Source organism: Parasteatoda tepidariorum, chromosome 11 (genome assembly GCF_982258835.1).
Source record: "Parasteatoda tepidariorum strain Cologne lab strain chromosome 11, Ptep-v5.0, whole genome shotgun sequence".
NCBI classification, from domain to species: domain Eukaryota; kingdom Metazoa; phylum Arthropoda; class Arachnida; order Araneae; family Theridiidae; genus Parasteatoda; species Parasteatoda tepidariorum.
Window position 1 is genome coordinate 67,059,663 of NC_141765.1, and position 14,798 is coordinate 67,074,460.

The 14,798-nt window shown below is 27.3% G+C and overlaps 1 protein-coding gene across 10 annotated transcripts in view; it reads right to left on the reverse strand.

Moving 5' to 3' along the window:
• The window catches only part of LOC107437530 (nuclear receptor subfamily 2 group C member 2), a 125,087-nt gene continuing 110,289 nt past the window's right edge, over positions 1 to 14,798 (reverse strand). For 7 of the 10 annotated variants that reach the window (XM_043040090.3, XM_071187938.2, XM_087155012.1 and 4 more), the window contains 5 exons: positions 14,022 to 14,159; positions 12,754 to 12,880; positions 7,982 to 8,118; positions 4,489 to 4,534; positions 1 to 2,295 (listed from right to left, as the gene is read on the reverse strand). In XM_043040090.3, coding sequence (XP_042896024.2) covers position 2,295; positions 4,489 to 4,534; positions 7,982 to 8,118; positions 12,754 to 12,880; positions 14,022 to 14,159 — 449 coding nt within the window. In that variant the 3' untranslated portion in view covers positions 1 to 2,294. The remainder of the gene's footprint in view (positions 2,296 to 4,488; positions 4,535 to 7,981; positions 8,119 to 12,753; positions 12,881 to 14,021; positions 14,160 to 14,798) is intronic. The other 3 variants (XM_087155013.1, XM_087155015.1, XM_087155016.1) reach the window with 1 other exon arrangement.

A 14,798-nucleotide genomic window follows, 5' to 3' on the forward strand; every position in this document is an offset into this window, starting at 1 on the left:
TAACTCAACAGTGATAGTTTTATTTTTAAGAAAATTGAAAAAATTAACATACAGTGAAAAAAAATATTATTTCTAGAAAAATATTTCTCATATTACAAATGACTGTTTTAAGTAATAACTTGAATTATAATTTGAATAAAGTAAATGACTTTGAAAAAAAAATTCAAGGAGGGATAATTTTTTTTCTCTTAATATCTCATAGATAAGTAATCTAATAACATTGAAAATGAGATCTAATTTGCTTTTAATATTGAGAATAAGAATGGCTAAAATTTATTTAAAGTGTAGCTAATATGAGTGCTACACTGTATACCTTGGACTTTCCTTGATTGGTGTTACAAAACTCAATGTTTTTGAAGCGATTCTTCAACTACAAAAATGTGTACACAGGATAGATGATTGAATGTTAGAAACTTAATTTTAAATTCAGGGAAGTATATTTATTTTATGTAACAAAATGGGTCATTATAGTCAGCTAAAAAATGTAATACAACTTTAGAGAAAAATAAAGAGAAGGAAGAAAGAAATAAAGAATAATAAATACCAATTGGTACAGAGGATATTAAAAAAACTTCAATTTTAAATTTTCTTTTAAAATTTGATAAAAAGCTTTAGGGGCTGAACTGAGAGCAAAATATTTGTAAAAATTCCTTAGGTCAAAACATTGCCATATAGGTAAAAATAAAATGTAATCAACTAAAACTTGTGCTGATATTAATAGTATTTACATAAAAATGTAAAGGTAAAACTAGCTTTGACTAACAAATATCACCTTATAGCTAACATACACAATTCAGTTACAATGTTAAAAACAAATTGATTACACAGAAAAATACTTTTGATAGAAATATAAGACAATAGAATCACTCAAGTCTTATGAAGAATAAATTATTATTTTTTTACAGTTTTAGATTATTACTCAAAGGACTAGAATAAGAGCAAAAAATACAGCCTTAATTCCATTGGAATTGACATCTAGAATTATACAAGGCATTTTAGAGATAAAAATATTTTGAGTTAATATATAGATCTAGATATATAGTAGATATCTATGTATAGATATATCCAGGGATGCCAACAGCACTGCTTTCAGCAAAATATTTTAGAAAGTGGTAGAATAATTAAAACTAAAATTTTCAGAATTTGTTTAATTTTGAAAACACCTTACCATAAAATAATGGCAATTAAGTGGAATTTTATATACATGTTTATAATGTAGTTGTGTACAAAAATTTATTCTATGAAGTGGCGTAAAAAATCGGTTATCTTTTAATGTACTTAATCAGGAATCAAATGAATTATCAGGAATTAAAACTTAAATTTTGCTATTATTGGAAAAAATTTCCTCACAAAGCAGAGCAAGTAGGCATCTGTGGATATCTAGAGAATGAATACCAGAAAATGAACATAGTTTACTCAAATAGCACATGCTAGGAATATATCATGACACCACAGACATCGGAAATATCACAGCTCTAACATTTTACACAGAATACTGCAGCACCAAAGGCTTCTAAGTTATGTTTCTTATAACCGTATCTTTGCTTATGTATAAATAAACTAATTATTACTCAAAATTTATGATACCAGGTCATGAAAATATACAAGCATGTTTCATTAACGTATCATTTATATCTAAATGAAATAAAATTAACAAATTTTAACACAAATTGAATATAATAGTTAAACAATAATATAAAGTTTTGCGTTATAATAATAATAATAACTGTACAATCTAAAAACATAAATGGCAGTCACAAACAACATTACACAAGAAAGACATTACTTTTTAGGTTATGTACAAATAAATTCAAACTGTGTTGCATTTTAACACTTTTGTCCAGATGTTGAGTATGAATATGGAGTATTGAGATATGAACTTTAAACTACTTGTAAAGTTCATAAATTTCTTCTCTTAGTAAATAACTTCTGTGTATTCACAAAACAGAACAGTATGGTATTAAACAAAACCATATTTGCACCGGTAACATAGGAACAGGGAAACTTGAACAAAAATGTACAAAATATTAACTTTTTTATACTTCAACAAAAGTTATATGGGTTGAGTTACCCATCCCATCCCTTTAGTCTTAATAAAATGTACAACACTTTACTAAAATATCATTTATTTAAAAAACCGGGCATGGAAAATGTCTTCTCTTTAATTTCTACTAAGAAGCAGCATCCAGTAAAACTAACAGAGCTTAAAGTCACTTGTATACAAGACCAAAACATGAAGAAGAGAAAGATAATAAAATGAAATGTCACACTTGTGGGAAGGTCACTTCAATTGATCTGAAAAATAAAATTTTCTATATAACTATTTATAACATCACTCAAAATACTTAGAAATAGAAACATAACGCTATAACAATATAATTAACATGGTATGAAAAATATAAACAATAAATGAATTGAAGGGCTTGTTATGAAATAATGACAACCCCAAATTTTCTGTTTAATTAGAAAATGTAATTTAAAAATAAATATAGGGCAATTATTAAAAACTTTGATATTAAAAATCTTATGTAATATAATTTAAAATGTTGAAAGTAGTTTTTTAAAAATACTTTTAACAAAATGCCGACAGTTGAATGAAAAACAGCCTTAAAACATTCATTATTTAATTTTATCATTAATCTTATAATAATCTAAAGTAAATACAGTGATAACTCTCGGGAGTAACTACTCCCTGTTCCACTGTAAAATGGTCATTTATGGAGTTCGGTTGCTTTTAGGGGTTACCTTCATCAACTTTAAAATGATATCAGTAGTATATGATTCTTTACAAACAATTTTCCCTTAAGTCAGTGTCATTTCCTTGGTGCGGAAATTCCACTTGTGTTGGAGTCATGAAAACCGAATAAAATTTATATGATTTTTAATAAAGATTAATTGATGAATAAAATTTAATGACAATAAAAATTAAAAATGAGAAAACGTTTGTTCTTTTGAGATGCTTAATAATGCTACAATAACTTTTCTTTCTTATTTAACTTTCAACTCTAAAAACAAATCACAGATAACATTGTCTGTAGTGCATTCTGACAGCAACATGAGGTTGTAGATCTCTTTCAGAGATCGACAAAAAGAGCTCTCTAAATAAAAACCTACACAAATATTTTGAATACATTTTAACCTACTTCTTAATATTTATGGTTTTGATATTTCTTTCTGTTACCTTATTAGACCTTTTAAGCATTTAGTGTAGAGGTTAGCCTATTTGCTGGGAGAGGTTTTTATGGTCTCTCTTAAAGGTTTCCTTCTACACAAAGTCTATAGAAAAAATTCCCTGCCTCCCAAAAATGGCCGTAAATAGAGGAGATCGCTACATAGAAGTGGTTTTTCTAAGAGGTTTCACTGCACATTTGTTTTGGAATAACTCTGCATGGTTTAAACTATATTTAGTAAAACAATTCAAAAAATAAATTTTTTATGATTAAAATCATAACAAATTGTGCATAATGAATCACTAATATAAAACTCCTTTCTGAAAACATTTGCTTATGGCCACCACACTCTACAATAATTTCTTTAACCTTCATTGGATTTAATTTAGCATTTAACTTTACCATTGATGCTTATTAACTGCAATAGTTAAAAGTAACAAAATGGGAGCACACAAAACAAAAAATAGGCTATTAAAATCAATCATTTAATAAAAAAAAAAGAACAAAATAGAAAAAAGGAACTAAATGATTTATGTAAATTTGGTATGAAGTCAATGGATAGATTCAACTCTTAGACACTAAAAATTTGAGAGGTAGCTCCATAACACTAAAAATTTCTTTCATCCAACGACAATTCACATGCAGAATATTAGTTTTTATAGATATTTTTTGTTTTTTATTTACTACTGATCTAAAACAATTTGAATTGTAAGGCAAATATTTATATTTTTGTTATTGGTGTTATTTTATCTTTCAAAAATAAACTTAAATACACATTTAACCAAATTTAATTGAAATTATTTCATTAAATTTCATTCAAGTTAGTTAAATGAATTTAGAACAAATAAACTTCAAAAAAGTAGCTACTTTTTAAACTTTCCTTTCACGAAAAATATTTGGTGGACCTCACATATCCATCCCTGCCAACATAGATGTGGATTCCACTCATGTGTATCAACAGGAGTTACTTAACATTTTGTTTTTCAAAATTATCTTAATAAATTTTTATTGTTAAAAATAGTATTAATTTTAAAATAATGTAAAATAGATTTAAGATTCGCATTGGAAATATATTTTTTAATCTTCTTCTTAAAAATAAAATAAAACTTGAAGAACTGTATAGTAATTTATGTTACAAAGTACTTGCAAGTTATTTTTAACAGCTATATAAAATAATTTATTAAACATCTGGGACTTACAATCAAGATCGTTAACAAAGCATGATAGCTCCAAAAAACATATACTAGCACTGGAATTTTAAAAGTAGAAAGATAATGTAAACAAAGAAAAGAATTAAAATACATATTGGAAAATTTACCACTGTGGAAGATTACTCCCTGGCACATGTTCTCCATGATGGGAACCTATGTAGTAAAGTTATAGAATAAAATTACTTATTTGTCAAGAACAAAAACAAATACAGTGAAACCTCATATTATGGACATCCCTAAAAAAGCCCCTCATTCTGGTCTCTTTTTTTAATTTCCCATGAATCTTGTATGAATAATATGATGAATATGTACCATCTTCACAAAGCGGACAGTCACATATGCCTTGAAATATTGTTTTCATCTCTTCAAACCCACTTCATTCACTTTTTCTAAGTTAAAAAAAAACTACTTCCATTTCAAATTGGGAAGAAAAAAAATGCATCGTTCCATTATCTTTAAAGCATGTAAATTTTTTGCCTAATCTAAGACTTAAAAATATATTTAAGCTATTTTACTATTAAAGAATCAATCATTCTCCTGTCACCTATCTATATCTTTGTAAAAAAAGGACAAAATTTTTTACTGGTCCTGTGAAATATTTTGGATAGTGATATCTTTTGAACTTTTCACCTGGATGAGACCCCACAAGTTGAAATGATTCACTAAATGTTCTTCATTGCCCTCCAACACTGAAAATTTTTTCCTTTTCTTCTAATCACTTTGATTCCTGAATTTAATACAGCTGGGTTAAAGAAAAAAGAGAGGACAGAAATCTAATCATCATTCTTCATCTATTCTTTTTGTATTGTCAATATCATAATTTTCAAAGTTGAAATAAATATCGATGCAAATAGTTATTACAGATTATTTATTTCTAGGTCATAGCAATAACTCTAAAAACAATTTGTGAATTTAAACTTCGTTATTAGTGTACCCTTCTTGTAAACAGAAAGCTCTTGAAACGGACAATTTTTTTGCAAGAGCGTCCGCTAAATAGAGGCTTCACTGTAATATAGAAAATATATGTTCCATAATGATTGCCCTTAATGTAGATAATCAGAATTCTGGTAAAAAATGAAGAAAATAATAAATAGTTGCCAACTGATATTTAACTAAGAAAAAACAAAAAGGCATTCAAATTCTGACCAATCTTTATTAAGGTTAAAAAGAGTAAAAGAGGGACTAAAATTATTTAAAAATAGTCAACTTGATTATGAATCCTAACTTTAATATAAATCTTAAAAATTTTAGGCAGTTTCAATCAAAGGGGGAACACATTCTAATCCTACTACACAAACAAATACTTTTTTTTAATAATTTTAATTTGTCCTTTGGTCTTCCTGACCTCAGTTACAATTTATTATATAAGGAAACAAATTTTTTATTCCCCCCCCCAAGCCAAAAAAAACATTAATTTGCAACCTCTAGTGTGCAGAGTTTTTGAAGTTTGTTTTTAATAAAATTTTATAGAAACTTTGCGAAAAATAAACTTTGCATGAAGTCAAAATTATACACATTCGATGTCCCTATTTAATATTTAAGCAAGGAGAAATCATGTGACTGCAATTGTAATTTTTTGAATCACCACTGACAAAGGCAAGACAGAAGCCATGCTAGTTGCTAGTTTTATAAAATACCGAGGTCTTTCAAATAATTTCTTTGCAACTCCTTTCTGTTTTCTCCAACAATCATACAGATTTTGATGTTTTCAATCACATCTTCCTCAATAGATTTCAATAGCACTTTCATTTTTTCCTCGTTAAAATATTAATTGGCAACCTCTAATGCATATACGTCTTTGACTTCATTTTTGACAAAAATTTAAAAATTGTAACAAAACACACTATATCTTAACGATTGGTAAAGCAAAATCTTTATTCGTACACAACAAAAAGAATTTTTTTTTATTAATATAAAGTATTAATTCATAAAATAACACTTCTGACCCATAGTAAATTATTTGTTCCTAATTTGTTATTAAGTGGCACCATCAGTAAGACATCTCTCACACTGCTGGAGGAGAGCTAAGATCAAAAGTTGGATCCTGGCAGCCGACGAAATTACGAGAATGTGTATTCAGCGAGGTACACATTAAATATGCAGTGGCTGAAAGTCCTCTTGTTGACCGTGATTTGGAGAGAGTAGTTCCAGTTCTAGCCATGTAATGTGACAAGCTCAAAATTACACTGCATTCCAACCAGTAGTTGAAAAAATACATTATTTTTGTAGTTTACTACAACTACTTTGTTTCAAATATAGTAAACTGCAACAACTTGTTATTTAATGTAGTGACTACAAACTACTTTGGAATTGTTGTAGTAACTACTTCACTACTTTAAGAAGATGAGCTTTGCTGAAAACTTAATTTATACTTAGGTTCTGACTGGTTTTAAATAAGAAATTGGCTTACATTAAATATAAGGGAATAATTAAGAAATATTTATTCATGCTTACATGAGCAAGTTTCTTATTTCAAAAATTGTTTTCAAATTTATTTATCTAACCTTCCACTTTTTATGCCTTTTCCGACAGTAAATATTTAATTTAAGAAATGCGAAAGTATCAACTACTTGCAATTTTTTAAATTGTTTAATGCTTTTTTATTTCCTCTAAAAAATTAAGTATATTGAAAATACGTTTCTTTCCTTTTAAATAACATCAATGCTTCATGAGTGAGCATTTGCATGCAAAAGTGTGACCAAATCGATTAATTATCTAGTTTAAATATCAGTTCTAAGTAGTTTTAAATACGTAATTTTTATTAACACTCAGTTACAGCTACAGGGTCATTTTCATTGCATCCATTGATCGACCAGCAAAGATTTGTACCCATCAAATTCAAAAAACTAGTTGCATTAGAATTGTGTTTCTTTCTAAAATTAACATTAAAAGTAGTTGCCAGGAATCACTATAAACTACTGTTTTTTGTATCGCACTATTCACTACACTACTTTTTTTTTCAAAAAAAGTAGTACACTGCGCTACAACAAAATGGCGACTACAGTAGTTTCATTACTTGTAGTGCGCTACTTCCGACCGCTGATTCCAACTAAAATCTTTAAAAAATGGAGCACTCAAAAATGAGGCTAGTTTCTTGGCCCTCACAATGGGTGATGCGTGTATACATAAGTAAAAATTTTAATAACAATTGCAACAAAAAAAATCAGCATTCCAACATTAGTTGTCAAGTTTCATGAGACAAAATAACAGTATTTTGAAGAATTAATTCCCTCTACTTTAATTAACCACAATATGGATTTTTCCGATTATAAATTTTTGATACTTTCTCTCACCTATGGCTTCATTTTAACAACTATTAAAAAGATACATATCATTAGCAGTGATTCCTAATCATTACCTTTGTGGCTTAATTCTAAGCTTATGAAAAAAGTTGAGAGTGTTAAAACTATTTTATTAATTGGGATAGAATAGGAAACTCTTTAAAGAAACCATAATGAGAAATATGGTATTTTTAAAGTATTTCTTAACTTTAAAAACATGTAAAATCACTTAATAGAATGAATTTATCACTTAAAGAAATTGAAGTAAAATATCACTAAACACCAAAAAAAAAAAAAAAAATAATAATAATATGCTTACTCATTTCTGGGGTGTATTCACTGGAATCCATACTTAAAATGTAAGGAATGATGCTGTCAATTTGAACGTTTCCAATTAAACCAGAGAAGAACAGTTCTTCAGTGATCGATGGCTGTAATGACCGAAGAGCAGGTAATCTAAAATAGATAATAATCAAATGATTCTCTAAAGACTAGTGTCTTATATGACAGTGCATGTCAGAAAATATAATAAGTGCTAATATAACTTAAGTTGTTTAATGGGTTGAAGAGTGTTGTAAGTGATGAAAAGTTAGACCTGTGAAAACTAATCTTTTGAAAAAATTTCATGGTCTACTTAAGACTAAAAGCCAAATTATTGTGTTTGTAAATTTAATAATAACACTTGCTGAGATGGAACAGCAGCATAACCATTTTGGAGCAGAAAAGCTGCGCTTTGAAGCAAGCATATTTGGTTTATGAAGCAAATAATTTTTATATTTTGTGCATAGCGCATGTAAAATTACTTAAAATATTAAATTATTTAAATTTATTACTGAAAAAACTTTACTGAACTGGTTTCTTGAAGAAATAAAATCTAAAAAAGCGGCTTAAATCATATTTAAATATGCAAATAATGCATATTTCTTTTAACTAATTTTATAAGTCAAAAACTAAATATAAATCCTAATTTAAAATAAACTTAATTTACCGTCACATCACCAGGACAATAATGCTGATGACCTAAAAATTCCTAAAATATGCAAAAATAAATGCTCAAAAAACAATAAAAAATGATCTTAAAAACAAAAAATAATATGATTCAAATGTCGGAGAAAATGTTTATTAGTTTAATAAAAATATAAATTAATGATAAAATAAATATGCATTTAATGAATGCACAAAAAAAAAAAATGCAATAAATACCTCTTAAAGATAAATAAGTATTAAAATTATCTTTAGCTACAATATTTAAGACACAATTTTTTCTTTAACGCACTGTAATTCAGTGATAATTTTTATTTTCATTTCATTTCTTGTTTTAACAAAATCCTTAATTATCCAAATTTGATTTAATGAAAGCTATGCTTTACTTTTATCAGTAGAAAATATATCTTGGACAATCATGATAAGAGAAATATCTATTTAGAAAACCTATTAGACCTACTTGACCTTAAAAATAAAATTATTGCCGTATTTAGTTTAATATATAAAGAAAAATTAACTCACAAGCAAAAAAATAAAAAAAGGGGAAAAAATTATGAGTAATGCCCTGCCAGAAAGAAAAAGCAACCGAAAATACAAAATGAAAGAAATTTTTCCTGGCCCTGACCACACACATCATCCATAATGTATTACATCATCATTGCAGAGTTCATTTAGGTAGGGTTTGTGGGATACCCTTTGACTTTTGGATGGAAAATTTCAACCTTACATGCTCTTTCATTTTGGTCAACCGCTTTGGTCTATAAGAAGAAATTCTAATCGTGGTTTTCTAATCGTTTTTCAGCGGTTATATATTGCTTCTCTGCCATTTCAAAGAAGTTTTACAACTTAGGATATCATTAATATGCTATTATGAAACGTTAATATTGAGTTTTCACTTGTTGATGCACTACATTAGTGGCAATACCATCACAAGTCCTAATTGTTTAGTGGTCGTTTTTTTTGGCAATAATTGACTTTTTTTTCATCTATTCTCACATGGTTTTTTCAAATTCCAAAACTTTTAATATGATTGAATATAATATAATATTGAATATAATATAACTTTAATATAATTGAATTATATAAAATTTTGTATTTGAGTACTTTATAACACTTTGATTTGTGATGATTCTATCGTATATCTAAGTGATTTTCTCTTTTTCTGCTATCTCAACAAGGATTTCTGAAATCTGATATTTTTTATGGTATTATTATAGCATACAAATTTTGGTTTTAGTAACAACTATTTGTTAACCTTTCATTCAAAAATGACTTTTTGAAACTCTTGATTTCATTGTAATTCCACATTGTTTTACTATTGTTTCTAAAAATACTCTAACATTTTTTTTCTAATTTCCATATTTTAGATGCCCAGTGGCAGTGCTTTGCCCTCTCATGCCACAGGTACTGGGTTCGATCCTCGGACTGGGCAAGGTGAACCCAGCCTTTCATCTCTTCAGTGGGCCAATAGAACGAGTACCAAGCATGCTTGGAGGGGACTAAACACTTGAGGTTGTTCAATGCTTGGTCGACCAACCAACCGGAACATCTGCTCCTGCACTCCAAGGTGAAGAAAACTGAAATGGGTACAGTAGGCCTTGACCCTCTATGTCGCCCCAATGAGTTTAGTTGGTAGTTTAGTATATTTTCGACACAATGCTATAACAACACAAGTTTACAAAATGTTAGGTATTACTTTTTAACACACTCTAATTGCGACAATTTTATGTTAAATCAACCTCCTCATCTATTGATAACTTCCTATTGCACTAATTTAGTGTCGAATTTTCACATTTTTGCTCAATGAAAATTGCTAGAGTTTTGAAACAACTTGGTACAATTTTGGGTAAAAACAGCATTTTGGAGCAGGCTGAAGCAGACATTTCATTTTAAAGTAGTTTGGCATGCTGTTCCAACCCTGCACATTACAATAAAGAAAAAACTAATAAAGAGTGGATGACTAAGATAACTTGGGGCAACCATTTCTGTAAATCAATATACCATGGGATCCACAGCAGCTCATTTATGAATTAAAGTCCAGAATAGAATTCATATTAACTTTTTGAATTTTTTGTAGCAATTTGTAAAATTTTAAATTCTTCCATATTTTGAAATGAAGTATTTTACATTAAGGGAACTGATTTGGGTTGGGTAACAGTTACTAATTCCAGTTATGCTAACAAGTAGTAGTTGTGTTAATTGAAACTAGTTTTTTTTGTTTGTTTAGAAACATATATAGCAAGAAAAGAACAAATTTAGAAACAAATTTTGCAAGAAAATATAAAATATCTCATACGCTAACACTAATGTAGTTATTTTGGTTGCAAAGTCTGATAAAAGAATGCACTTTGACAAAAAAAAAAGAATTAATACCAATATTAGTAATTTGATAAACATTATTCTTCAAAATTAATTATAACTTTTAAGTGTTATTTATTTCAACTTATCATCTTATTGAGGTTGTAGTAAATTTGGACAATTTTAATGGCTTAATGAGACATTTTCATGAAGTGTACAAAAAAACTTAATTCATATTCATTTAAAGTTAGAAGCCATACAATGAGTACATGCTTAAAATCTATCAAGGGATTTCATTAACAATATTTTAAGATTGTCACTCAAATCAAACACAATTATTTAACACTAAATTAAATATTGTAATAAAGAAATGTGAGGAAGACAAGGAAATTATCTAAATTATTTTGCTATTAGGCAAATTAGATTGTGTTAATTATCCATTTGGAATTATAGTTTCTTATTCCCAAATAATATTTAGAACACAGTCAGTATTAGAAATGAAGCTAAGCATTGTATTTTTCTTCTTTTTGAAATACATAAATTTTAAAACACATTTATTAAAAAAAATTGATATGTTTCAAAATATGTTATGAATAATGGCATATATTTTTAAAAGGTTCAAAATGGAGTGAGGTGAAAAAGAGCGTTAATTTAGAAAAAGGCCTGACTTTGATTTAATTTTTACAATATTTCTTTAATTTTAACTAAGGATTGGATTGAATATACATATATAGCAGATACATATATACTATTTAATGGAGCCAGATGTGGCTATAATGGGCTAAACTTAAGGGAAAAAATTTTACATGCAAAATAACAAAATTAAATGTTGTTAGAAACAATGTTAGAAGTAGAAACAAAATTGAGAAGACACGTCTGATTTGTAGAGTTCATATTACATTTAGATAGAGAACTTATTCCAGAATGAAAGCTACTTATGGCTGAAAATTGAATAACTAGATCTATAATTATGCAATTTCAGTATATAATAATACACAAGTGTTATTCATAAAATGTATTTAGTGGTATAATTTAAATCTTTCATGAAGTTTTATAGAGTGAAAATTAAAGTAAAGGATATTTTTAATATTGATTTGCATAAATTGAATTATTTACTTATGTTTGACAACAAAGAACAGAGTTAATATACTAAGTCCCTATACTCACATAGGTTTTTATAATTGTTTCTAAACCTTTATTTGTATTTCTATAAAGTAAAAATCGTGCTGAGAATAGTTTAATTTGTGATGACACAGTAAATGATAAGAATAAATCTTATATTTCATAAGAAAAAAAATAATCCTTTAGAATATTTATATAGAAATTAGAAACATATGGTTTTAAAGTTAGAAGTCCCAGTCTTCTTTTTACTAAGGCACACATTTAAATTGAAGTTGATTTCACCACTTGAGTTCCCACAGTTGAATATCAATTTTTAAAAATTATTTTAATTGCCTATGATGAAGAACACTAATATCATTTCAAAATGACATGGGCAGAAAAGTTATTGTTTGGTGATGAACTTAAAATTTGTCCTTCCTCTGTGTATTTAACAACATGTTTATAGCACTCCAGCAGCATCTCTCAGCACACATTTAAAAACAAAATTTAAAAACAGTATCCCAAAAATAAGGAGAGGCACTCTTAATTCTGATTAGTAAAATACATATTCCAGCAAAACACTATTCTTTTCTCTAGTGTTCATTACTAAAATTATTACATGAGTACAACAAGCCACTGTTTCATTGTCAAAGGTTTGTAATAATGAAAGTTTCACTCTAGAAAGAAAAATCTATGTTACATACTTACCTCAAAAGCAATTTTGGAAATCTGTCATTATTTTCAGGAAATGTTTGCCCAATGTAGGCTCTTAATTCTTGGTACCCTTTTTCCTGAAATTTTTCCACTTGTCTTGCACTGGGGAGTGAAGGGTGATCTAAGACAAAAAATAAAATTTGGAATATTCCTTATAAGAAATGAAGCCTAGAAACTGCATGGGAAATTTAATTTTCAGACAAATTCATCAAAATAACAAAGTTATCTCAAATTTACAGCTACAAATAATATTCTCAAATTACTAATTAATTTATAAGAATTAAATTAATAAATCAATTACTGAATATACTCGTTTGGATTTGACTAATAACTCTACAAATAATATAATAGCATATGGCTTTGAGGGTGATTATCAAAATCTTCATTGAATGCTAAAAAAAACATGAATCCTAGTCTTGACAGCTTAGGGAGATATATAATTTTAACTTGCTTTATCTTCTAGTTTAGGTTTAAATTTTCTTTTTATTGAATTTAAAAAAAAATACTTTACCAAAATAGCACAACAAAATTGTTGCAAAAACAAGGAATGAATATGCCTGAATTTAACTTAATCTCGGAATGGAGATTTTGTGAACTATTTACTAGACAATACTTATTTGTACTAAATTAAACTAAGTTTTTTATTGTCATTTAGGTTTTTTTGGTCCATTTTTGCATAGTTAACTTATACAATTATTTTTTTTATAAAAATGGTAATTGAATCCTGAAATAATTCATTATTAAGTAGAATTCAGATCTGTTTAAAATCAATTATCAGTAATGGGCTACGTAAGCACACAAGATTATCAGATCCCAGGTGAGAACTCAAATTCGATTGCTATATTTTATGTTCTAAACTGTACTGGAAAATTTTCAAGGAGCTTAATTTTGACTAAAAGTAGCACTTAAACAATGAGAGAATAGTTTTTGAAATTTTAAAAATGTTCCTAAATAATTCAAACTAAACTTTACAAAGTTATACTATACTGTAAACTAATTTCTGAGACTTACCAATAAAGTTTAAATTATTTGAATATGCTTTAAGATTAATTTAATTTTTAAAAAAAAGCATTCATCCTGATTAATCAAATACAGGAAAAGCCAAAATAAGAAATGTTTGAGGAAAAGCTGTATTTCAAATTTTGGAGTTATTGAGCTTTTTAAAAATTACAAATGTACTAGTTATACTGTAATGCATATTATAAAAGATAGAGATAAAAAATAATAATGTAAAGTTAAGCAATCAAAACATTCTGGCATACCTGGACTAAAAAGTACAATTGCTTTTAAATAAGCATACTCATGTTCATCAACTTGAACTCGAAGCATAGAATTTACAAAATCTTGCAGTTTGCAAATATGATCAGTTACTTGTTTCACTCTAGAAGCTGATAACCGATCTACAAAAGTTTTAAAAAAATTTAAAGATATAAATAGAGCAAATACATTTGATGATTGGGTGCAAATAATGTTATTTTTAATACACTTTAAATCTAAACATTGAAATCAAACAACAAAATAGACAAACTTCAATAAATATTACATTTACCATTTTAATAAAAAAAACTTTATTTATTTTAAAACTTTTACCTAATTTACAAACTACTGCCCAAAGGTAAAATTATTCATGGTCCAAAAAGAATTTTGAATAATTTTAACTGGATTTCCAAAATTGTAATAATCACAAAAAAGCTTTTGTTTTTGAAGTTTGTAATAACCTTCTCCCAGAAATTCATAAAAAATACATCTATATAAAAAAGAACATGCTTTTCAACGAAAAAAACGATATGAAAAGAATATGCTTTTTCAAACCAAAACTGAAATAAAAATTTACTGAATCATTTCCTTATTATATGGTGTGGGTCATAATACTCATAAAGTTCCCTTGTATGATATTTTACTTAATTTTCCTTGTATCTAAACAAAATCCCTACTGGAAGTCTTGCTCTCCATCTCCAATGTCACAGTAGAATGTGACTAACGTTCTCAGTTTGTTTTTATAAAATAAAGTTGAAAAAAACAGAATTAAAGTAGTAATG